The following is a 24858-nucleotide window of genomic DNA, read 5'->3' on the forward strand; positions in this document are numbered from 1 at the left end:
TTCTCTTTTGTTTGAGATTTGCTACTTGACTCAAATGATACCAGGTATAAAGTGATTTTCATGATACAAATATCTACTGGGATTTAGATTTAATTTTTTTCTTGGAACCTAATGTGAATTTTAAGCATTTCTAGGTCTAGAAATCTTTTATTTAATTAATTCTGTTTTGTAATTCTCTGAAATATGTTGCTTATTGCTACTGTACCATAGCCTTTTGGCACATGATCACTCATAGTTTTCAAATTAATGTAGTTCAAATAACCCAAGGCTACTGTGGTTTTGCAAACACAAATGAACTAGGCAATGAATGCAGTTTGGGGGGATGTCCCTCCATTATTGGTTTAGATGTCAAAAATGACAACTTCTGGAACAACTTTTAAGGGCATATACCATAAAGAAAATATACCAGAATTGTATATTGAATTGCAATATAAATTTTGTTTACAAATGAAAAATGCAGTTCCTAGGAGATACTTAAGCTTTAACATATTCTGTGTTATCCCACATTGTACACTTAACCCCCTCTAAGTTTAATTTCCTGGTAATTCTTAGATATGGCTTAGATCCTTTAAAAAAAGACACTCACCCCCTATCCCCTGAAAAGCTTCTTTGAAGAGGCATACCCTTAGCCCTATCGGAGGGTCTCTTCCTACTTCTGTAAAAATGTATATTATTGTCAGAATTGTCTTAAAATTGTTCACTGGGGACAAGTGACAGCAGTAATAGACAATTCTGTCAGCCTCTCAAGCATATCTTGACATTTGAAGAGACTGATGGGGCAAAGTAATGAATGCATGCATAGTGCCTTAGTACCAAATCTATGATCTTATGAAATTGTTTATGTATCTAAGTCTGCAACTTCTGTTCTTTTAGTAGAGGTCTTTTATTAAGGAGAACTCACTGGAGTTTGCAGGTTACTTTTCTTGTAACAAAGTCTTATGAGGATGGTAGTACAACTGCTGTTAGTCCTATTTTATATATAGGGAAATAGAGTTTCTTAGTAGTTGTGAACCAGACATTCAAGGCTATAATTTAACCAAGGGCCATTTTCTATATTATGTATATGGGAACAGTTTACATAATGCTTGACAGTCTTTATTTTCAAGTAACTTTTAAGCTGAGCCCCTAAAAGAAACCCAATATTTTCAGACAGCAGTGAGGAAAGAAAACATTGCAAAAGAAATAAATGGTGTTTCAACAATATAAATTTGTGTAAAGTAAAACTTGCTTTTTAATTAACTTATATTATAAAAACAAGGAATCTCTTTAATGATGTAAGAGTTTTTCGAGATGCAGTATTTTATTATAGTGATTTCTCATCTACGTATGTATCTATATGTATCCATGTACACATGTATGTATGTTTGTGTCTATCTTCCTGTAACTAAAAGATACGACTGTATATGTATATGTGTGTGTATACACACACACACACACACACACTTCTCTCCCCCCCCCCTCCCTTCTGGATCGTACTGCTATGATTTACTTTAGATTGCAAGCTCCTTGAGGGCAGAGACTGTCTTTTTATTAATTCTGTCCCCAGTGTTTAGCACAGTGCCTGGCAAATAGTAGGTGCTTAATAAATGTTGATAGGATTGGATATTGAATTGGTGTTTTATTTGTGAGATTTATGAAAATACAGAAAGCAAATTATGTACCATGACTGAATTTGATCTTGCCAGTTTTAAAAACTTGAATAATTTTACTCCCTGAGGAAAATTTTATCTTTTAGTGACAAGTCATTGTAAATTGGAATCCCTCCCCATCTCTTTTCTTTTATAGGATGAACTTTATTAACTTATAGCCATATGAAATTACTATACCTGGTAAAGAGTAACTAGGGGTTGAGACCTGTGTTCATTTTTTTCTAGCTTTGGGTGAGAGCTCCACCTTGTGATCCTTGAGTATATGCCATTATTATGCTTCCATAAAAATTCCATCTTGTTTCCAAATAGAAAAATTAGGGCTTCCCTTAAAATATGGCCCATATTTCCAATCAAAAGATGTTACTTGAGGACTTTTCCAATGAAAATTATTATCGGTGTTGTATACAACTGTAGAAATGTGCTTAAGGTGAAAAATGTATTTTGGGGTTTTATGTGAACTAAGATTGACTTAAAAAATACTAAACTTTTTACCAGATTCAGCACTTGCTTTATTGCTGGAATTAAGAATTAAGTTTTCTTTGAGCCAAAATCAGCTCTCTTGATGGCAAGCTGTAGATATTTTGGAAATAACCAAAATGCAGAGAATAAAGATACTTGGAATTTAGTATGCTACTGCCGTGGTTTTTTAATTTAAAGCAAGATCTGATTGGAGATTTCATTGGTAGAAGGTAACTCATCGTATCCTCCTCCCACCCCTAAAATCTAGGTTGATTTTCAGTAATTCTGCAGTTTAGAGTCTTGCCTGGGGCACATGATCAGTATGTGTGAAAGGCAAGAGTTTAAACTCAGGTCATCCTGACTCCTAGGCAAGCCACTAGTTCCTTTCTAGGTAGGAAACAGTTTTCTCACTTTAAAAATGTTCTTTTTATAGTTCATGTAAAAACAATTATAGAATAAAAAATAATTGGCAAAATGTATTAATTACTTTACAATTTGTTTAAAAACCAGAGCTTTTTTACTGAGACAGGCTCATGCTTTGGTACTTCATTCTTGCTGAACTTGACTTGACCTAGCAGCACTGAATTCTTCACTAGAAATTACACAGGGAATGTTACTCATTTAGAACTTTTGGGGGGGCTACAAAATCTTTACATATAGATCCTTTTTATCTCTTAAAATGTTAACTCATATAGGCGTTAAGGTTAGCAAACTTCTTTCATTACAATAACCATTCTTGGATGTAGGCTGTAGGATGTAGGCTGAACTGTTAGAGAGGTTAAGCGACTTACCCCTGATTATATACCTAATGCCATGTTGCCTAGTCAGAATTCATTTATGAACAGAATCTGTATTTAAATTACAATAAATCATATGGTGGCCAGTTTCTTTTCCTAATGCACTTAGGAGTGAGTACATTTATCTTTCCTGCATAAAGTTCTAGCTGGCAGGGAACCTCTACTCACTTGACTAGCTCTGAGAATCTCTCCACACACACAAAGTTATTTTTAAATGGAAGTATTTAAATGGTAGTCTAAGAGAACAGTTGTGGATTTAGTCATGTAATGGGCATGTCACTAAATTAGATATTTTTACAATATGAGCACTTTAGGAGAGTGACAAAATTCAATATGGTTTTATAAGTCAACTCTTGGATAATTCAGGAGCTGCTTTTCCTAATTTGCAGATTATTCATGCCTTCTGTTTTTCCTTGTCCCTCTACTTTGGTATTAGAATTTTCTTGTTTTTGTTGTTGTTGGTATCATTGACTATTTTTTAAAAAGTTTTTATTTTATATTTAGTTTGTGAAATCAAAGAATTTTCTAGTTTGAAGGCAGAGGTGTCAAATGCAGGCATGTGTGGCCCAAGTATAAGTATACAAGTATAAGTGGAACCAGATTAAACGGTAATTGGGAAATATCTAACAAAATAAATTTAAAATACAATAAAACATAGATGGTGTTACATATTTAAGACTAAGTGAATATTAAGGCCACTTGCTTGAAGCTTTTGTAGCATTTATATAATATGTGGTCAAGAAGAAATAGAAATTCTTGTTTATCTTTTCCAGTGGTTCAGTATGTTATTGCTTTGTAATGTTAAAGTACTTTCAACTGCTAGATAGTAGTAAATTAACAGGGGATCATCAGCCTCTTAGCTGGAGTTTACCAATAAAGCTGCATACTTTTTTTTTTCCTAGTTATATATTACTCACCTACTTGAATTCACCATTATAACCTTTCCAGCTTTCCAAACTAATCTTAAGTCTTCATTCTTGGGACACCTTACTGCCTTCATTGTGAAACTGTTAGTTTCTTATGTTCTCTTCTCAGTTTAGCTTGTCAGTTCCTTAAGGGAGAAGAATTGAGATTAAAAAAACCCCAAACATTTAACATGTCCTGTCTCTTCCCAAACATACAATAGTTGAATGATTAAATAAATGTTCCTTAAATGAATTACCTGAATGGATATCTGAGAAGAGTGTTAGTTTTTTGCCAAATCACTTTCCCCTTTTACACTTCTGAAATTTCTGAATTTTAGATTGTTCCATGTTGTAGTTGAATTTTGTGAAGCTGCTTAATCAAGCTAGTAGAAATAACCTTTCTTGTCTATTTTACTTTTATTGTGATAGTATACTTGTTTATAACAAAAACGAGCCTCTAGGTAAAGATGTAAAGGGGAGGTCAAAACCCCTTTTATTTGCTAAAACAGACAGCAGGTACCAGTGTCTATAGCTTTTGAGGATGAACATTTTGCTGTCTCCCCCTTTCAGCTTTCTAGAATAAACATGGCCTGTTTTTCTTTTTTTAGGAATTTTCTATCACCGGAGAAAGAAGTACACTTGCACTTTTGCAAACGTAAATTTATGAACACATTATTTCTAATACTGTGGTGTTCCAGAAGATGATAAAGAAATGATAGCAGCTCCAGAAATACCAACTGATTTTAACCTACTTCAGTAAGTAATTTTTAATAGTAGTAATTAATAATCTAAGAGGTTTTTTTTTTGTGCAGTCCCCCCCCCCCAATATTTATTGATCCTCCATTGGTAGTCAAAATAGAAAGTAAGTAGTATATACATTTTTGTTTTGTTTTGTTTTGTGGTGCAGTGGGGGTTAAGTGACTTGCCCAAGGTCACACAGCTAGTGAGTGTCAAGTGTCTGAAGCTGCATTTGAACTCAGGTACTCCTGAATCCAGGGCTGGTGCTTTATCCACTGTGTGACCTAGCTACCCCCCCTTATATACACTTTTAAACAAGCTTTCTGAAGTCTTAGATTTACTCTGGCAGAGTGATTCCTAGCCTTGGTTTTGTGACATTTCATTCATTTCAGTCTTGACATACCAGTTATTTCAAGGAATGTAACAAAATTTTCAGAACTAAGTTTGGTTCTTTTTTTTTTAATGGATGAGGCAGTTGGAGTTAAGTGACTTGCCCAGGGTCACACGGCTAGTGTGTGTCAAGTGTCTGAGGCTGGATTTGAACTCAGGTTCTCCTGAATCCAGGGCCGGTGCTCTATCCATTGTGCCACTTAGCTGCTCCCTGGTTCTTTTTTAATAAAAAAAATATTACTTTTCCAAGACTTTGCCTCCCCCCACTTCCTCAAATTTCAAAAATTATAGTGCCCAAAAATATAACAAATGAAAGAGTGGGAGAATGGCCACTTTGGTATCTTTTCCCACAAGAATGTTTAAAAAGGCTTTAGTGGTTGTACCAAACAGTGTCAGAAGTGTATGGTGATGTAGATTCTAGGTCCTTCTTGGAAAAAACCTGAAAATCTATTGCATTTTGTTTGTTTGTTTTTGTGAGGCAATTGGGGTTAAGTGACTTGCTCAGGGTCCACACAGCTAGTAAGTCCTCCTGAATCCAGGGCAGGTGCTTTATCTACACTGCCACCTAGCTGCCCCCCATTTAAATACAATTTACAAAAATCAAATGTCTGTAAATTTTGGAATATGTCAATCATATAATTTAATAAACCCAATTTTTAGGCTAGAGAGGTATAAGCTTACTGGAACTAAAAGATTTTTTTGCGTAGGTGTGTAGTAGAGTTACCCATACTTTTTTGTTATAATTTCTGTGGTATTTAGTTCATAAGTAAATTTGGGAAATTAGGTAGATAAGACTAGAGATTGATAGCCAGTGTGGACCTGTGACTTTGATGTTGTGACTCTTCTCATGGGTGTTCCCTTCTCCAGAGTTGATCAAAACTCCTTTAGTGCCTCTTGTCACTTAGTGACAGGACATTAGCTAGAGTGGTCCTAAGACTGCACACACTCCCACAGTTGGTAGCTTATACGCGGCAGAGTGTGTGCTTTGCTGGTACAACCTTTAGGGTACCACGGCCATCTCCATGAAACAATGGTCATCATAGGAGTTCATTTATGTAGCACTTGGATTTTACCAAGACTTTCCCAAGCAATAATCCTATAACATAGGAAATGCAAGTATTATTAAGTGTGCATTGTTAGATTTTGAAGTTTAAGAGGTCTGTCCTGTCCAGTCCTGCCATGAGGTTGCTGAGGCCAGAGATCACGCAGCTATGACAGCCTGCCTCCACATCCAGGTTCTTCCTTACTTCCTAGCTACTCTTTGTATCTTGTGAGAATTGAAGCATTTAACCCTTAACCCAATGTGACATCACCCCCCCCCCCCAAATGATGATGAGCTTGCCCTCTTCCTTAGTTTGTAGTGGAGCAGTAGACATTGGCCCCAAAGTTGGGAGGACCTGAGTTCAAATCTCACCTCAGACACATCAGCTGGGTGACCCTGGGCAAAGTCACTTAACTCCAATTGCCTTAAATATTCAGGGCCGTCTCCAGTTGTCCTGATATGTCTTGCCACTGCACCCAGATGACTCTGGGGGAAAGAGTGAGGTTGGTGACCTTACACAGCCCTCCCCCACATAAATCCAATTCACTGCAAGCTATGACATCACCTCACAATGGAAGGACAAACAATAAACTAATATGGAGTGGATAAACATTATCTTTAGGAGGGGGAAGGGGATTGGAAGTATTTAAATAAACCCAGAAGATCTGTAGTGGAAGTAAGCAGTAAAGCTGAAGTAGGAGTTCTGCCATTAAACATCTTCTGTGCCTCAGTTTCTTTTCTCTCTCAAAATTAAGGGGGTTTGATTAAATCCAGGAAATCAAGCTTCAGGCTGTGCAGTTTTCAGTGGTTCTCCTCCACCCATGTCCTTTTGTTTGGAAAAACCATCTTGCATTTTGAGTTTGAGCTAGAAGGGACTGTAGCTAAATAAGCCCCTGACTTTTTCAGCCCCAGGGATTTAAAGTGACTTGTCCAAGTTCAAAGAGCCGAAAGTTCCTGGTATTTTTTTATGCTTGTACCCTCCCCCTTTTACCCCCCTCTACACTAAGAGGGTGTGTTAAGAACAGTGAAAGTCCGCTCTGGAGGAATTTCTCTGTTTTATGGCTTCCTGTTGGCTGTTTAATTTTGTAGGCTTTAAGTAGCTTTTAAAACAGTATATTTTGGTTCATTTGTCTTTTCTTTCCTAGGAATTGTGTTGATGAAGCTTTAAGGATTTAACTGAGCCTCTATATGTTACTTAGCGAGCTAGTGTTTCACACCTGCTTATTTCATTGTGACTTGGAAAAGAGTAATGCTTTTTGCTGTGTTTTCAGAGAAGTTTGTGGAATTCTTTTTAGAACTGAGTGCTGGGAAATTTTTGCAAATGTTCCATAAATATCTTGGAGAGAGAGAAGAATCAACTCAAATACTGTGATTTGCAAGAACTTTTCCAGTTTGGGATGTAAAAAATCAATGCCCCCACATGACATCTGAAGAAGGATTTATTGTAGTAATAAAATGTAAATAGAAGAAATTTGATCAGTCAGAGAAACCTATCTTTTTAACCCCGGTCCTTTTAGTTTACTGCCATGTGTTCCATTTTAGGATGTTATGCTTATTTTTGGTTATTAATTTGGTTATGGTTGCTTATATAAAATCCAGTTTGACTTTTTTTCTGCATGTACCTATGATTTCATTGGTGTGGGGAGCTTCTTCATTAGGAAACTCCCTCTACCAAGTATAAGTATATTTTCTTTAATGCATGTAACAGTTTGTTTTCTTTAAGAATAACTAATGAGGGGCAGCTAGATGGAGCAGTGGATAGAGCACCGGCCCTGGATTCAGGAGTACCTGGGTTCAAATCCGACCTCAGACACTTGACATTTACTGGCTGTGTGACCCTGGGCAAGTCACTTAACCCCAATTGCCCAGCAAAAAAAATAAAAAAAAGAATAACTAATGAGAATATAAGCCAAAGGCTCTGTGTGTGTACGTGTATGTGTGCATGACAAGTGAATCACTGTGTCTATATTCTTGTCTTTTTTCTCATAAAAAACCATTGTGAATTACCACTATGTAGAATAGTATAAAGTGGTGGATTTGTAGTGAGAGGACCAGGGTTGAATTCTCATCTTGTGACTTTAGGAAGTCATTTTGTCTGGCGCTCTTTATTTTGCTCCTCTGGAAAATGAAGGGCTAGTTTTGATGACTTCAGAGGTTCCTTATGTGTTCTAAATCTCTGATCTTCGATTTGTAGGAGCCTTGAAATAGTTTCCCTTCCTAATTTAAAGTAACTCAGCATATACAAACTAAATATAAAGTGTGATATTTATTTGTTTGTTTTTTTGTTTTTGTTTTTGTTTTTGGTGAGGCAATTGGGGTTAAGTGACTTGCTCAGGGTCACACAGCTAGTAAGTGTTAAGTGTCTGAGGCCGGATTTGAACTCAGGTCCTCCTGAATCCAGGGCCAGTGCTTTATCCACTGCGCCATCTAGCTGCCCCTAAAGTGTGATATTTAAAAGATAAAAATTATTAAATAATGAATACTTTTAAAAAGTCATTAAAATAGAAGTTTAGCTATTTTTGATTCATTTTTACATTTAAACTTTATATGTAGTAGCTTAAAGTAACATCTTATGCAGATTTACTAGAAGGAATATTTCATGGATGGTTTTATGAAATTTTGGGTTTGAGTATGCAGTCAAACTTCTATGACCTGTGAGCTTTGTTTTTGCAAAACAACTGAAAATTGCAATGTTTCCTGGATCTACACAAGTGGTGAAAAGTTTTCAAAATTTGCTTATTCTGTTCTTACAGGGAGTCAGAGACACATTTCTCTTCTGACACAGACTTTGAGGATATTGAAGGAAAAAACCAAAAACAAGGCAAAGGAAAAGTATGTACAACATTTATATTGCCCGTGTTGTGGATTTTGAAGTCATTAGATATTGATGTTGGCCCGAAATAATTTAAAGTTGTTGAAGATTGGGACCAGGAAACCAAGTTTTAAAAGAATATCCATGCAATTTTGTTGACTGCTTTATTAAATTTTAGCTAATTGGTCCATTTCCTAGGTTGTGGTAATGAATGTAATGTATTTGGCCTTTAGAACATCAAATAACTTTTCTGCATATGTAAGAACCAGTAAATATGTATCACTTTTTAAAGAATGTTATCTTTTTGAAAAATGTATTTGGTCTGCTTAATTTATACAATAGTTTTTATGTGGGTGTGTCTATGTGCTTGCTTTAGTTTTCAGTTAAATTTTTATCAAGGGTTCTTCTTGCTCAGCTTTTGGACAAGCAAAACAACATATTTTTAATAGTAATACTTGCATATTTACATTTGTGTATGTGCACATACACATTTATTTTGAGGTTCAGAAGAAAAGCACCATTTGATGGATGAGGATTATTGTCATTTTCTCTACCAATACAGATCATAGTGCCTTTACTCTTTCCTCTTTTTAAAATAAAAAATTTTTTAATGAAAAAATTATTTTCTCTCCTTCTAGTACCTTGGGCAGGGCAAAATACCTTTTTAACAACTTTCTGCTATCACTATGTGCAAAAAAAGTCTCATTCTTCATGCACCCTGAGTCTTATCATTCTGTAGAAGTGTACTACTTCATCCATCCTCCAAAATCATGGTTTGCCATAACTTTGAACAGATCTCTCAAGTCTTTGAAATTTGTTTATACAGTAACAATAACACTTCACTCTGCATCAGTTTATATAAGTCTTCCTGAGTTTCTCTGAAACTGCGTTTCTTCATTTCCTACAGTACTATGTTCTCTTGTATGTTATACTTAGGCTATTCTTGTCATAAATACTCCATACAGTTTTGCTTCACATCCTGTTGGAGTAAATACTACGTGTGTGACTGTGGGCAAGTAACTTCACTTCTCTCAGGGCCTCAGTTTCTTCCTCCATCAAATGAGGATTTGGCCTAGATGGTTTTTTTGTTTGTTTGTTTTTGGGCGGGGCAATGAGGGTTAAGTGACTTGCCCAGGGTCACCCAGCTAATGTCAAGTGTCTGAGGACAGATTTGAACTCAGGTCCTCCTGAATCCAGGGCCAGTGCTTTATCCACTGCGCCACCTAGCTGCCCCCTTAGATGGTTTTGAAACATTCCTTTTATTTTCTGAGGAACCTAAACGTTCCTTTTAGTATTCTATCATCTAGTTTATTTCAGAGAATTAGTGTTTAGTCTTTGTTCAAGCTACATGATGAGTCTAACTCCTTTTCTTGTCATGTATAGGATCATAAGAGTTTTAGAGCTGGAACAGAGATGTTAGACTTTTTCAGTTATGTTTGAAGTGAAAATTGTCTTCTTCCCGCTATGCTTTATCCTTGGTGTTATTTATCTCTTTTTCATTTTAGGAATCAAAGCCATACAGAATCACTGTGAGTGGTTATGAAGTACATATCCCATGCAGTAGCCCTTGCCTATTGGTTGGGGGAGGCCTGGGGGTGATACAAGGACATGGTGTCCAACATATACACAGACCAGAATAATTAAAGGCATCTTTGATCCCATTGATGTGTCCATTCAGCCACACCTGTTTATCCTTAAATCAGATTGACACAGGGGTTCCACCCAACCGGTTTATTTTGACATCTTCATAATACCAGTTGAGTCCGTAGGCTCTTACTCTTTCCACATAAGCAGATGAATCTTTTTCAGTGGTACATTTCTTTGTTAACATCATTTATTCCAGTTTTTCTTATTTCTTTATTATGTATCAAATCCTGCTTCTTTCCTCTGTCTACCTCTTTGCCTTCTGACTTTAAAGGAGTTTTGCAGTTTCCCAAGGGCAATTCAGTCTATTCTCCTCCTCTTTTTGTTCAATCCAGGGCCCAGCTCTCATCTATTTGCAAAATAATAGGCATTATTTTTTCTGTCACTGGTTATACTAAACTTTGTTTTGAGCGGCTATGGATCTGATTGAGGCTTTATGGTGTTGTCTGATATGCCTGTGGGACATCCAGGCATTTTATGAGGGAAGACTGCAGTTTGGAGAGCTAGAGAGTTAGATCCTAGGAGTCATATACATAGAGATGATAATTGAACCCATCCGAACTAATGGGATCCCTGTGAGAGGAGCCCTTGGCAGTCACCCACTGTTAGGTGGGGAGATATGAATGATGATGTGACAAATGAGGCTGAGAGATTTATATCAAAGAGGAGGAGAGCCAGGAATCTTAGAATCTCCAATCTGGAAGAGACTGCAGAGGATGTCTATCTAGTTCAACTCAAATCTGACCAAGAGTTCCTTCAACAAACTCAACAAGTGAGAGCTAGATTTTAAGAGCAGATGGGTTATCCACAATGTTATGCTCCACTGAGGTGAATATGGATGAGGATGTAGAAAAGGCCATGGAACATTGGTAACATTGTAAAGAGCTGTTTTGGGTTAGTGGAAGTCTACATAAAATGCCAGGAGAAGTAGTATAATTTGGAGTCCTCTAGATTGGACTCTCGATTGTAAACGGTTGAGAAGTCAGAGGAAGTAGGCAACAAAAGTATTAAATAGCTTGAGATGCTAGGATCAAGTAAAGGTGTGTATGGGTAGACTATAAGCTCTTTTTGACAGCACAAACTGCCTTTTTTCATTGTGTGTTCCTAGTACCTTGTTTAATAAGCACTTGTGGACTGAAAATGGGAGAAAATCTGGACACCTATGTGTGTAAGCAGCAGGCAAGTAGCCAGTAGATAGAAAGAAATTGAATATCTTGGTTTTTGGAACAAGTTAGTAAAGGGGCAAGCTCATAGAAGAGATGTGTGATGTAGGGCAGATGCAGGATAGTTGGCCTTGGCTAAAAAAGGGCCACCTGTTTGTCCTATACTAGAGTAAAGGGGGAAATAATGAAGGACCATGAGGTTTTCACATGTGAAATAGGAGAGAAGAATAATATTTTTTTTTGCGGGGCAATGAGGGTTAAGTGACTTCCCTAAGGTCACACAGCTAGTAAGTGTCAAGTGTCTGAGGCCGGATTTGAACTCAGGACTACCTGAATCCACTGTGCCACCTAGCTGTCCCCGAGAATAATTACAATAAATCACCTTTCTATAGTGTTTTTTCAAAGCACTTAACAAATTTGAGCCTCAAACTCCCCGGTTAGGTAAGATCTATTTTTCTAATTTACAGATGAGAACACTGAAGCTGAGATGATGTTAAGCCACTTGATCAGGTTCTGAGATGGGATGTTAACACTGTTTTATTAGCTCCAGGTCTAAAAAGTCTGTATACAATGCCAGGAGAAGTAGTGTCATTTGGAGTCCTCTGTAGAGATTGAAGAGTTAGTTTAGGGTGATATGAAGAAAAAAGGTAATTTGAAACTACTGGTTTGAAGAGTTCGAAAGAAAGCCAGTTAGGGCCCATTTGAGATTAGGTAACATGACTTTGTTGGAAATCCCAGTATGATTTTTGTAACTGCCCAGAAGCAGTTTTAAGCAGTATGAGCAGAGAATACAAATGGTGGGAAACAACCAAGGTAATAGTTGGCATCTACATAAATGGATGAGAAGTGAATAAGGGAGAAGAAAGTGAGGCTAGAGCAGAGGTGGGATTGATGGTAGAGAAAAGTGAAGAGGGAAAGGAGTGGTGGAACAACAGCAGGGCTGGATCCGACTTTGTGGTTGGGAATTTTGTAGGCCTGGATCTTAAACTTCTATAGGAGCAAACAGTTGGGGGATCATTGAAAGCATTTTCCTGCGTCTCCTCTTTCCTATTCTCCTCTGGTTCCTGCTTATTTTTCATCTGTTCCTGCTATTTTAGATACAGATATTTACAGACTAATTCCTTAAGTTGATTGGCTACTTTTATAGTTTGGTCAAAATATGTTTGATATGTTGTTTCTTTATTGTGGTGGATTGTTAGGCCATCTTAAAACCCCCCCCCCCCCCCCCCCCCCCCCCCCCGTGGATTTCACTGTTGTGGTTTAGGAGAGCTGGACATCTGCCAGTGGGTAAGTTTTTCCATTGTTCACATTGGTTTCAGGCTTTACTCTTGAGATCTTATCTCCTGACCATTCTCTGAGACAGCTGGGGGAAGCTTAGAGAGATAATCCATGTACTTCAATCAGTTGTATAACCATGATGCTGTCCTCTATAGAAAATTGTCTCCAAAAGCTGGTCTCTTTTTTTATGTTTCCATCCTGTGTGCTATGCATACACACCCCTGCCTGGCTCATAAAGATTTTATAGAAATGAGAAAGACATATGGTTAGGTGTCCCTTCCTAAGCATTTTTTGTCCATTCTTTTTCAGTCACCCCTTCTTTGAGATGTATTGTGTCCATTTAAATTGAATTGCCTCCAGCACAGATTTCTTGAATATCATATACTTGGTCAGGACCCAACTAACTTGAAATGCCGTTACACTTCTTTGCCTAATACAGAAATTCTTGTTGATGAAACTTGATCTTAAGACATTTCTAGTTTGTTTTGTTGCCCATCTGGTTTTATCTTCAGATGTTCACTAAGCAGTTGGACTTAGATAAGTCTTAAATAGGCCAATCATTTTTTCAGAGCGATTTTTATTTAACAACATTTATTTTATTATTGTTTCTCTTTATATAACAGTAACTTCGACTTTCCCTTTCTCCCCCATTTTTCTTTAGGCAAAGAAAAAATTAGGTAAATATGTCTGATAGTGATCATATCCGATCACATATTGTAGTCATTGTGTAAATACTATAACTTTTTCAGCCGTTGTCCGATCAGCGGAGGTCTACTCTGTCGCCTCATATTATTGCTATGAGTATTTTGGTCTATTTTGGACTTTTGGATATACACGAGCATTCCTAAACATTTTTGTGTCAAAGGGAATGCGTTGTTTTTTTAACATTGGGAGTGTGCTGAATTAAGATTAGGGCCATGCTGGCTAAGACTTTGGGGGTGGGGATTCATGGGGTAGTCTGTTTTTACAATAAACTTTTCTGTTACACTTTTGAAGGAAGCTTATCTAGGAGACTTTAATATTAAGTATCACCTTTATCTTTTGATTTCCCATTTTGGGGAGTCTATAAATAGTGTGATGCAGCAGTTATTATTGATGATTTTCCCTCCTAATATTTTTCACCTAAATCATAGGAATCTTTTAGAATGTTGTGATTTATGGTATGGAAATAGAAAATAACAATATATAACATATGATAACAGTAACTTGTGCCGGAAGCATTTTTTTGTAATTCCTATCACAGGCAAATGGGGTAGAGTTTTGGTTTAGGTTAGGCTTCAAGTCCTAAAGGAACCTTTTGATAAGGGTCAAGTAACTTTCCTTCCTTGGGAGTATGATGATCTCTTGTCAATTTTTTTGTCCAGAAACGCTGAGGGTCTTCCGCTCCCGGATTTAGGTAAAAGGTCATTTCTTGCCTCATTTCTTACCTAGCCTAAGCATGGAATCACAACTTTAGGTGACCTTTTGGTGACTCTTAGCAGGCTGAAGTATAATATTAATGATAATTAGTATTTGGGAGGGAAAAACATCTAATTTGAGGAGTAAGAGATGCCCCAAGTGTTTCATGGTTAATCATAAGGTAAGCAAGCATGGCTTCATGGCTTCCAGGTTCTGGATGGGTCTTTATGGAGGGGTACTGGCAAAGCGTGGGCACCCCCTCCAAAACAAAACAGAACAATAGGATATGTGTGAGTTAACTATTTTGGAAATAAATTGTTTTTCAAAGTGGTTGAAGGAATAATTCTACCAGCAGACATTTTATAGCACTGCTATCTTGGATATTTTTTGACTTGGCAAGTGGTACCCTCCAGTTATTTCAATTTTCACTCCTCTGATGATTAGTGATATTGAACAATTTTTCATATGGTTGATAGTTGGTATTTCTTCCCTTTTTTTGGCGAGGCAATTGGGTTGAGTGACTTACCCAGGGTCAAACAACTAGTGTCAAGTATCTGATTCTGGATTTGAACTCAGGTCCTTCTGACTCCAGGGCCAGTGCTCTATTCACTGTGCCACCTAGCTGCCCTGCTATTTTTTTTCCCCAATAATTGTCTGGCCACTTGTCTGTTGGAATGTGACTTACTTTTATTGATGTTTTTTTTTCATCACTGTAATTATTATGCTTGCCTTCTCCCTCAGATTTAACTTCCGACTTTTATCAGAGAAAAAGATACTTTATGCAAAGATTTTTGCAAATCATTCAGTATTCTAAAGTAATTTGAATAAACTTTGGCTGTTATGTAAAATTCAAACATCTTGGTTGTAAAGATTATGTCTAATGAAAAGTGCTTTAAGGTATCTTTATTTAAATCAAATCAACAATGTTATGTATACAAAGACTATAAAAATTCAAGTTGTGTGAGCTATTGAAATGTGACTCTTTCCTCAAGTAGATTAGAGAATTCCCTTAGTAAAGGCCTAGGTATCAGTTTTAACACTTTGCTCTCAATTTGGGCTTCTATTACCCCTTCCCCATAGTGCAGGCCTGGAATCCGGAAGACTCATCTTACAGAGTTCAAATGTGGCCTCAGATACTTAGTAGCTGTGTGATTCTGGGCAAGTCACTCTGCTTTGCCTCATTTGCCTCATTTGTAAAATGAGCTGGAGAAGGAAATGGCAAACCACTCCAGTATCTTTGCCAAGAAAGCACCAAATGGGGTCATGAAGAGTCAAATAGACTGAAATGATTGAATAACAACAATAAATCCTCCCCCTCCCCCCTTAAATCTGGTTTGTATAATATTTGAATATGTATGGCCTGTAACTGTATTTTCATTGTATATTTACTTCTTTTTTTTTTCTTTCAAAGTTGTGTGTATGTCTGTGTGGGGGCCCTACTGATACTAATATGGCACTTAAATGGATTAGTCATTATCACAGTTCTGTGACACATTATGGTATCTATATACATTTTACACACTTCTTCCCTCTTTCACCCCTCCCCCCCCCCCCCAATATAAGCTGCTGCTGCTTCTTCTTCTTTGGGTGGGAGTTAAGTGACTGCCCAGGGTCACACAGCTAGTAAGTGTTAAGTGTCTGAGGCTGGATTTGAACTCAGGTCCTCTTTATTCCAGGGCCTGTGCTCTATCCACTGTGCCACTTAGCTGCCCCCCAGATATAAACTTCTTGAGGACAAGAACTGTTCATTTGTTTTTAGTCCCCTCCCAGATTGCCATCCCTTTTAAAGGAAGAAAACAAGAAAAAAAATCCCCCAAAACAATGAATACATAGAAAAATCTGACATTATATGTAGTGTTCCACATTGGTGGACTCTTTGCCTTCTTCCTCCACCTTTACAAAGGAGAAAAATAAACACTTTGTTGAATTAACTAGAGTGCATTCTGTTTCCTTCACAATTGTAAGTTACTTTCATTGTTTCTGATTATTTTCTTATTAGAATTTAGGTTTGGTAAGAAAGATACATGAAAAGTAGAGACTAAGCAAAGAAGTATTTTGTTTGTAGACTGCTAAAACTCTGTGTCCAAAATTGAGGCGATTCTCTTTACTCCTACTCTTCTTTTTTTGACATCATTATTTCTCTGAAATATTGGTCTGGTATGTAATCTAGTCTTCCATGTTCTAGTCCTTTAAAAAATGTTTAGTGTTGTTTTTTTTAACTATCCAGTCAATATCTAGTTATCTAGTATAACCTATACCTAAATGGGAGTTGCCTAAATGGGAATTTTTTTTTTTTGCTAGATTATGTGTATTTTTTCCAAGATTCCTCAGCCTTTTCTTTTAGAGGTGCAAAAAATGCATATTAAGTAAATCAACTTAATAATCAGTGTCAACTTGAAGTCTCTAGTATTAATCTTATTTATCAATGGCTTCTTGTATACAGGCATGTGTTTATCAAATTTAGCTAAGACATACATTAGGTAGAGGTTGCTAAAAGCTGGATTGTTGGGCAAAATCTAATAAGATTACACTTAATATCATATTTTGCATTAGACTTGATGTTTTTGGCCTGAGAGCACCAGGTAGAAGTTTCAGAGAGGCAGCTATAAGCTTATAGTTGTAAAGGATTCAAATACGCTAGTTTGAGAGTCTTAATTCAAAGGCCAGTATTGTAGAAAGTGTTCCTTTTGGAGTATAGTTTGGGCTATGAAATACAGTTAGATTAATCCTATAGGGAATTGAAATTTGCAGGGTAATGACAGTCATTAGAAGGTGTTTTTGTTGGTTGTGTGAAAGATGGATTGGAGAGTGGAGAGATGGAAGCACAGGGCTACCGATTAGGTAATATATTTGAATGGTAATAAGGGTGAATCTCATTTGAAGACTGCAGAAGAGTTAAGGCCTAATGGGAAGCAAATGGACAGAACAGGTTTCCCAACGCAAGTAGAGAGATGCCCTTATAAGCCATATTTCAAATTGGTTGAAGAAATAAGTGGTTGGCGTGGACATGTGAATTCTTTTAAATGACTCAGAAAGTTTAGCAATGAGATATCAATTGAAGGTTAGATTGATGAGGCAGGTGCAGGAAATTAAGGGGCTAGTTTTGGCAAAGCTGCCTCATTTAGGGACCCTGCAGCAAAGGTAGGTCATCTGAGAGAAAAGGGAGGAACCAGAGTGGAATTGGGAGCTAGAGGAAAAGGTTTCCTATGGATACCAGGATAGTACCTCAATCAGATAAGTAAAGGCATGTGCAATGGTGCGAGGTTCACTTCGGGATAGCTCACTCAAGCTTTCTTTTTGTAGCATTCAGCTGGCTTTGAGATTGTCCGCTGCAGAAGATACATCGACAGCTACATAATTCATGATCTGTTACTATGGCCAAGGACCTCTTTTGCTAGATGCTGCTGATAGGAAGCAACAAAGGACTTCTGCCCACCAGAAACTTTAATTTTCATTGTAGGGAGGTAGTGGTTCAAAGATACAATGTATACCCAAAAAGTTAAACTATGAGGAAAATCGAAGAGAAAGACTGAGTTGTATAGAATGAGGGAAGCAGCATTTTAGCCTGATATCTGTAGGAAGACCTTGCACTCTTGTGTGCCAGGACCAGTTAGATTGATTTGTCAGAAATGTTCTGGAAGGACTAATATGAGAGCAGAACAATTGTTGGGAACCAGATTGTAAAGGGCCTTAGGCCTGGCTAGGTAAGGAATTTGTATTGGCTTTATCCTATAGCCTGTGGGGAGTCACAGATGCTGTTTGAATGGGGGGGGCGTGACTTGATAAAATCTATGACTTAAGAAAGGTCTTGCGGAGGAAGGATTTGGAAAGGAGAGAGGCTGAAAGCAAGACCAGTAGACCAGTTGAGGAAACTGTCAGGCTCAGCGGTCCAATTAGAAGTCAAAGTGGAAGAGGGCCTTTTCACTACAGTGGTATTCTATGGAGAGAAAGAGAATACAGGGGATAGTGTCAATGGAAACCTCAAAATTTGGAGATTTATCATTAGCTGATCACAAGTAACTTCCCAAAGACCCCCATCCATCAGGCAAAGCTTGAAATACTGTTAAGAAATGTGCTGTATGTAGAGTGATTTTATTTATAGAAAATCTATACTTTCCCAAAATGCATGACTAATTTCTCTCAGGGTTCCTGATACCCTGGTTCCATATTTTGGCTAGTTTAGGAAGGAAAAGAGGAGACAAGGTAGTATTGTAAAAGAGAATTTGAGCAACAAGGAAAAATCATCATTCTTCAAAACCTACCTCTGAACTAGAAGATCTGGTATGATGACAGTCATTTTGACCTTTTCCCTCCTCTACATTGATAGGAGACTCAAGTCCTAGTGGGTGTTGGCTTAGATCCACTTTTGCTCAAAGGCCTTTGTTTTTTATTTATATTGTTAACTTTGTTAGCAGTCTTTTGGGGGGAAAGGTTAGTTATATGATTTTTAATAGATAATGCTGGGCTTCCAATCAGGTTTTTAAATAGCCTCTAGGTTTTCTGTGGGTTATTGGCTAAGTAACATAAATATTTTCTGTGATAAAATTTTCTTGGTTTTCCCTTTCCTTGTCTTATTTTGTTTTGATCATCCTTTATGAGCTCACTGAAAAAGAAAAAAAGGATGTAAGAGCCTCCCCTTGTGGTCTTTTAGAATATGGCTGCCCAAGATTTGTAAAAGGAATCTTGGAAATGGAGTTTTCCATCTGTTGGCATGAATGTATGTTAACACTTACCAGACTTTAGTTAAATTTTTTTATTTTTAAGGGATCTGAAATAATGGGTTTGTATTAACTGATAATTTTAGGATGGAGTTGTAATCAACATACATAACTGGACAGTTGCAATAATCTTTAAATTTTTCTTCTTTTTATAAACTTGATAAATTTCCACAAACATGGACAGTTTCCTCTAAAAAACAGAAAGTGAAAGCACAAATCTCTACTATGCATAGCTTGATTCTTTTTGTGTGTATTTCAAATTGAATATGACCTTAATTATAAAAGGCAAAATAGTTTTGATTGGTGACCTGGTATTCATGAAGAAGCATCAAAGTCAGACTAATGAAGATGAAAACCTTTTTGAGGATAGTTTAAGCACACTTGAACTATATATCTTTTATTTTTATTTATTTTATTTTTATTTTTAACAGACTTGTAAAAAAGGCAAAAAGGGTCCTGGAGAGAAGGGGAAAGGTGGAAATGGAGGAGGAAAACCTTCTGGTCCAAATCGAATGAATGGGCATCATCAACAGAATGGAGTGGAAAACATGATGCTGTTTGAAGTTGTCAAAATGGGCAAGAGTGCTATGCAGGTACTACTCACAATTTCCTACCTAATTTTTATTATCTGGTTATTGTAATTATGTATGTCAGGTGAAGAATTTAAAGGGACAAGTCTAAGGAAAGGAAATGGACCTGTACTTCAATCTTAGCTTTGCTGCTTATTAGCTATGTGATCTGAGGTTGAAGTCTCTTGAGGCTCAACTTCCTTATTTGTGTAAATGAGGTGGTTTGCACTAGATGATCTCTCCAGTCCTCTGGTCCTTTTTTGTTTTGTTTTGGTTTTGGTTTTGGTGAGGCAATGAGAGTTAAGTGACTTGCCCAGGGTCACACAGGTAGTGTCAAGTATCTCAGGCCATATTTGAACTCAGGGCCTCCTGAATCCAGGCCTGGTGCTTTATCTACTGCACCACCTAGCTGCCCCCTCCTCTGGTCCTTTTTAAAAAAATGATGGAATTGACAGGGTAGGCAAAAACCCATTATAGAGAACAGTAAGTTATAGAGTTGGATGGTTCTTTTATAAATAAAGAATATGATTTGGTTTTATTTTGTCAGAAGTAGACTCACATTTCTTTATACAGATAATTGTGAAATAATTTACTGGTGTAGAATTCTGTGCTAAGTGAGATAATATATGTTAATCTAAAGATATGATGTACTTCTCGCCTCCCACCCCAATCAGACTTGTATAAATATGAACCTATAATGAATGGTATGTGTTGTGTGTACTTCAGTATGATCTCCTTTTAGAGGTTTTCTATGACCTGTGGTCACAGAATGGGTTATTTATGTGGAAGAATAGCCAGGCAAAGGGTCCAACTCTGAGGGCCAAAATTTGATATACGGAGTGTTATTTGGGTGACTCGCCTTAATATTGGGGTCCTGGAAAAATGAGGGACTCTTTAAGGTTTAATCTCCCCTTTATATATTCCTCCCAGGCCAGTAAGAAAAGGAGCCTCTGATCTTTAGTTCATAAAGGATCAGGTTTTTTTACTTGGGAATTAATTAAACCATAAAGGTGAAACCAATTAAGGAAATAAGGAAGTAAAAATACAGATAGTCTTAACTCTAAGCTTAGTCTATGCAATCCCAGAGCATTCCCAATTAAGCTAGTTCAAAGGAACACCAACCCCGGTCAGTCTACAGTCCCCACCAGAACGATCTGCAAGGCTGCAAAAAAGTTTATTTCCATTAATAAATAGTTGAAATTCACACAATTTATACACATGTAAGTAAATTTCTAACTCCTAAATCTATCACCACATTGCTAACCAAACTGTGTCTTCAAGATAAAAATTACAAACGAGATTGCAAGATTTCCACAATTTCCTCCCCTCCCCCTCCCTAAGACAGCAAGCAATCTGATGTAGGTTATACAGTACGATCATGTTAAGCATACAAAATTAGTCTTGTTTCTTTAGTTTAGAAAACATAAATGAAAATATTTGCCTTTAATTAGCTTTAAAATGTTTTTTTTTATTTAGAATTTTATTTTTTAAATTACTTGTAAAAACAAATTTTGACATCGATTTTTTTTGAAACTTTGTGTTCCAACATCTCTTTCTCCTTCCCTTCCCACCCTCCATCCCCAAGAACTCAAGCAATTCCATATAAGTTATACATGAGTAGTCATGGAAAACATCTCCACATTATCCAGGTTGTGAGAGAAAACAGATACAAACAAAACTTCAGATTAAGGAACTATCATTTTCAGTGCAATGATCCAATATAACTCTGAAGGTTAAGTGACTTGCCCAGTGTCACACAGCTAGTAAGTGACAAGTGTCTGAGGTCGGATTTGAACTTTATCCACTGCGCCACCTAGCTGTCCCTCCAGTTAGCTTTTAATGTTGTCTTACATTATCAACAAAATTTAGTATTTTAGGGAAGAACACGGTTCCTATTCTGGAATTTGACTTTGTTTTAGACATTATAAAATAGAGAAAGTAGGAATATTCTTTTTGTGTTTTGAGTATTCCATCTACCAAACTGAATTTTGTCTTTTAGTGTTAAAAGTGTGATATGAAAATGTTTTCACGTTGGATACTATGTCTTAGCCTTTAACAATAGTTTCTCCCCCCCACCCCCCCCTTTTTTTTAAGCACTTGTGAAAAGTCAATGACAATTCTATTTTCTGTTTTTTATCCTCCAGTCTGTAGTGGATGATTGGATAGAGTCATACAAACATGACCGGGATATTTCACTTCTTGATCTCATCAACTTCTTTATTCAGTGTTCAGGCTGTAAAGGTATGTATTCTGTTCCTCTTATCGCACTAACAAATGCAACAGCTAAAGGTGTTGAGTAGTGATATACTGGTGAGGGAGAGGTGAGAGTGGGAGAGTGAGATAGAGAGAGGAGGAGCAAGGTTAGCAATTGTAGAGAGGCTATTTATTGTGAAGGAAAATCAGGTGAGACACTATTATATTCAATCTGGCTACAGCCTACATTTTCCTGCCTTTATTTTATCTATACTCCCTCAAAAAAGAAAATCTGTACTCCAGGAGGTATTCCCTCCTCAAGGAAGTCTACCCTGAACAAAAATCCTTTACCTGCTGACCCCCTCCTTTACTGCCTTTATTCTCCCCCCTCCCCAAGAAAAGAAGAAAGAGGAGTTGAAAGTTATCCTCAAATTTTTCTAGGTCAGTCCTTTGGCAATTATCACACTCTTCTTGTATCTTAGTTATTTGTGTAGGGTTTGTCTCCAGCTCTCCTCTTGCATTTTAAGCTCCTTAAGAGCTAGTTTCTCTTTTAATCTTTTTGTTTCCCTGTTTAGACTGTTTCACTGAGTAAGTACTTAAGGTGCTTAATGAAGCTTTCTTTGAATTGGTAAACTTGCTTCTTCTTAGTTCGATTTTGTTTAGGCTACTGGGGCCATTTTGATTTATTGGTGCATTTTGCCCCTACACTAACTGCACCAGAATGATTTTGGTTGTTTGTCTCTTTATCAACTTCTTATCACCTATGCCCTTGCTGTCATTTTCCTGTGTTCCAGTTTCTTGCTGCCCCCTGATCCCTTTACTTGTCTTCAGAATTTAACTTTCTACAAGGAAAGTTAGATAACACATTGTTAATTTTCCTCACACTTATAAGCATATACCTTTATCTTCATGCCTTAAAAATAGCCGATTTCCCCCTGAGGAATGAAGACTGTGGGCTTTGTTTGTGATGGGTCTTTTTCTCACCTCTGAGGCCTGCTTTTATTTAAAAATAATTTTTAATGTTAATTTACCTACACTTTCCACTACTTATTTCCCCTTGATCTTTCCATAGAGGCCTTTTCTTATGAAAGGATAAAATAGGAAGAAAAAATTATTATTATTATTCAGAAATTATGTTCAAAAAGTTTTAACACTGTTGTCTAGCATAACAGTGGCCCTCCCCACCACTGCAAAGAAGTGAGGGAAGGAAGGCAGCCCTTCCAATAGCTCTCTCAGGCCAACCTTGGACCTTACATCTTATTCAGTTTCTATTGTTTTCTTGCTACTGTTCTTTCTGTTTATTCTGTTGTAGTCTTTGTTTCTGTTTTTTTTTTTTTCTGTTTCTGGTTCGTTTTGTCTTTGCTTCTCTGTAGTCAACATTTTTGTCATTTCTTGCATCATAGTAATATTTCATAGTTTGTTAATCCTTTCTAAGTATTTTGGCATCTATCACAAAAACTGCCACTGTAAATTTTTGGGACTTTTTTGTCATTCGGGATTTGAAACATTTCTTTCCTATTGTTAATTTGTTAAAATTCTTCTTTGGGATGCTGTTTGTTTACATGCTTTCGCTGCTTATCTAGTAAAAGTTATTTATTTTAAAGAGGCTTTTTAACATTTCCCCCCTGTATTCTGGCTATGATCCAAAGTATTCTGGAAGTATTCCTCTATACCTGGCTTACTGTTTATTCAGAACTTTTGTCTTTGTTCTAGTCCTAGGCTTGAGTGTTATGATTGATGTAGAATTATCTATTTGTTTTTATGCCTTTTGATTGCTCCAGATTCATAAGTGTTCTATTTCAGTATCCCCTACTTAACTCATTTTTTACAAATTAAATTGTAGGAGTTGTCACAGCCGAAATGTTTAGACACATGCAGAACTCTGAAATAATTCGGAAAATGACAGAAGAATTTGATGAGGTAACTGAAATGTCATTTATATTTATTATTGTTTTGCTCCTGAATTTAATGGTCGTCAGATGTTCTTGATTTAATAGTTTTTCAAGCAAATTCCAACTGCAAGATGAATTTATGGTTTTGTAGGACTGTATGTTATACATTGGGGTATCTTTCTTTTTAGGTTTTATTATTAACATGAGGAGAATAAAGTACCCAAAAGTTTAAGTGCAAAATGATCCTATATAAATTGAAGTATCTCTCCTCTGAAAAATCATAGTTATGTTGTTGTTTTTAATTTTAAAGACATTTAGTTTTCATGTGTGGCCTATATTTAGTCTAAATGTTCCATTTTTCTAATAATTTTAGAAAAGCTGACCATTAAATTAAATGTGTAAATTAGACCTAATACATACTTTAACCATTAAATTTGCCCATTAAATACATACTTTTTGCCGACATCAGTCTCTTAAGAAAACTATTAATATCTTTAAAACTATTAGTATCTTTTTATGGTCAAAATTTGGACTTTTTTTGTTCATTAAATTCATTTTATAATTCAGAGTTTTAAAATGGTTATTTTAGCTTAATTACTATTAAAGTAGTAAGAATTTGGTCTTTAGTGTGAAATTTCCATTTAGCTGTATTCAAGGATAAAAACAGCTAAGTAGAATTTTGAGAACTGGTCAGCAACTTTCCACAATTCCCTCCTTTGGTATTACTAGCTTAAAAAAGAAACCTGATAAACTTGAGGAAAAAGTAATTTCTGTTAATCTTTATCACAGATAGCCACAAAAACCTCCTTAGCTAGTTTAGTTTTATCTCTTCCAAAGACATTGACCTTGCTTACTAAGGAGGGAAACAATTGGTTTTTAGATTTATTTGTCTAATTTCTAGAGCTGGATCTAATAGCTAGTTTGAAATATCTTGGCGAGTCAATTCCAAATCAATCACCCAGCAGTTGACAATATTAACTTTTATGTGTGTGTTAATTAAAAGAGAAATCATGATAGAAGTTTTCTTTGATTTGTGATTCCATTATTATAAATATACCATTACTTTTGGAAAGAATTTATTTACTTTACCAGTCACTGTGATCAAATACTTGATAGTAAGTCCAGTGATACTCTTTCCTAACTTCGGTAAGATTGGTCCTTGGGAAATGGTCATTCAACGCATCCTTGACTCCCTGTGCTTCTAGTCACCC

The 24858-nt window shown here is 36.5% G+C and overlaps 1 protein-coding gene across 6 annotated transcripts in view; it reads left to right on the forward strand.

Moving 5' to 3' along the window:
• The window catches only part of STAG2 (stromal antigen 2), a 120114-nt gene that overhangs the window by 40995 nt on the left and 54261 nt on the right, over window positions 1–24858 (forward strand). For all 6 annotated transcript variants that reach the window (XM_043973784.1, XM_043973781.1, XM_043973780.1 and 3 more), the window contains 5 exons: window positions 4419–4566; window positions 8734–8812; window positions 19425–19586; window positions 21707–21803; window positions 23599–23675. In XM_043973784.1, coding sequence (XP_043829719.1) covers window positions 4523–4566; window positions 8734–8812; window positions 19425–19586; window positions 21707–21803; window positions 23599–23675 — 459 coding nt within the window. In that variant the 5' untranslated portion in view covers window positions 4419–4522. The remainder of the gene's footprint in view (window positions 1–4418; window positions 4567–8733; window positions 8813–19424; window positions 19587–21706; window positions 21804–23598; window positions 23676–24858) is intronic.

The sequence above is a fragment of the Dromiciops gliroides genome, chromosome X (assembly GCF_019393635.1).
Source record: "Dromiciops gliroides isolate mDroGli1 chromosome X, mDroGli1.pri, whole genome shotgun sequence".
Taxonomy (NCBI): Eukaryota; Metazoa; Chordata; class Mammalia; order Microbiotheria; family Microbiotheriidae; genus Dromiciops; species Dromiciops gliroides.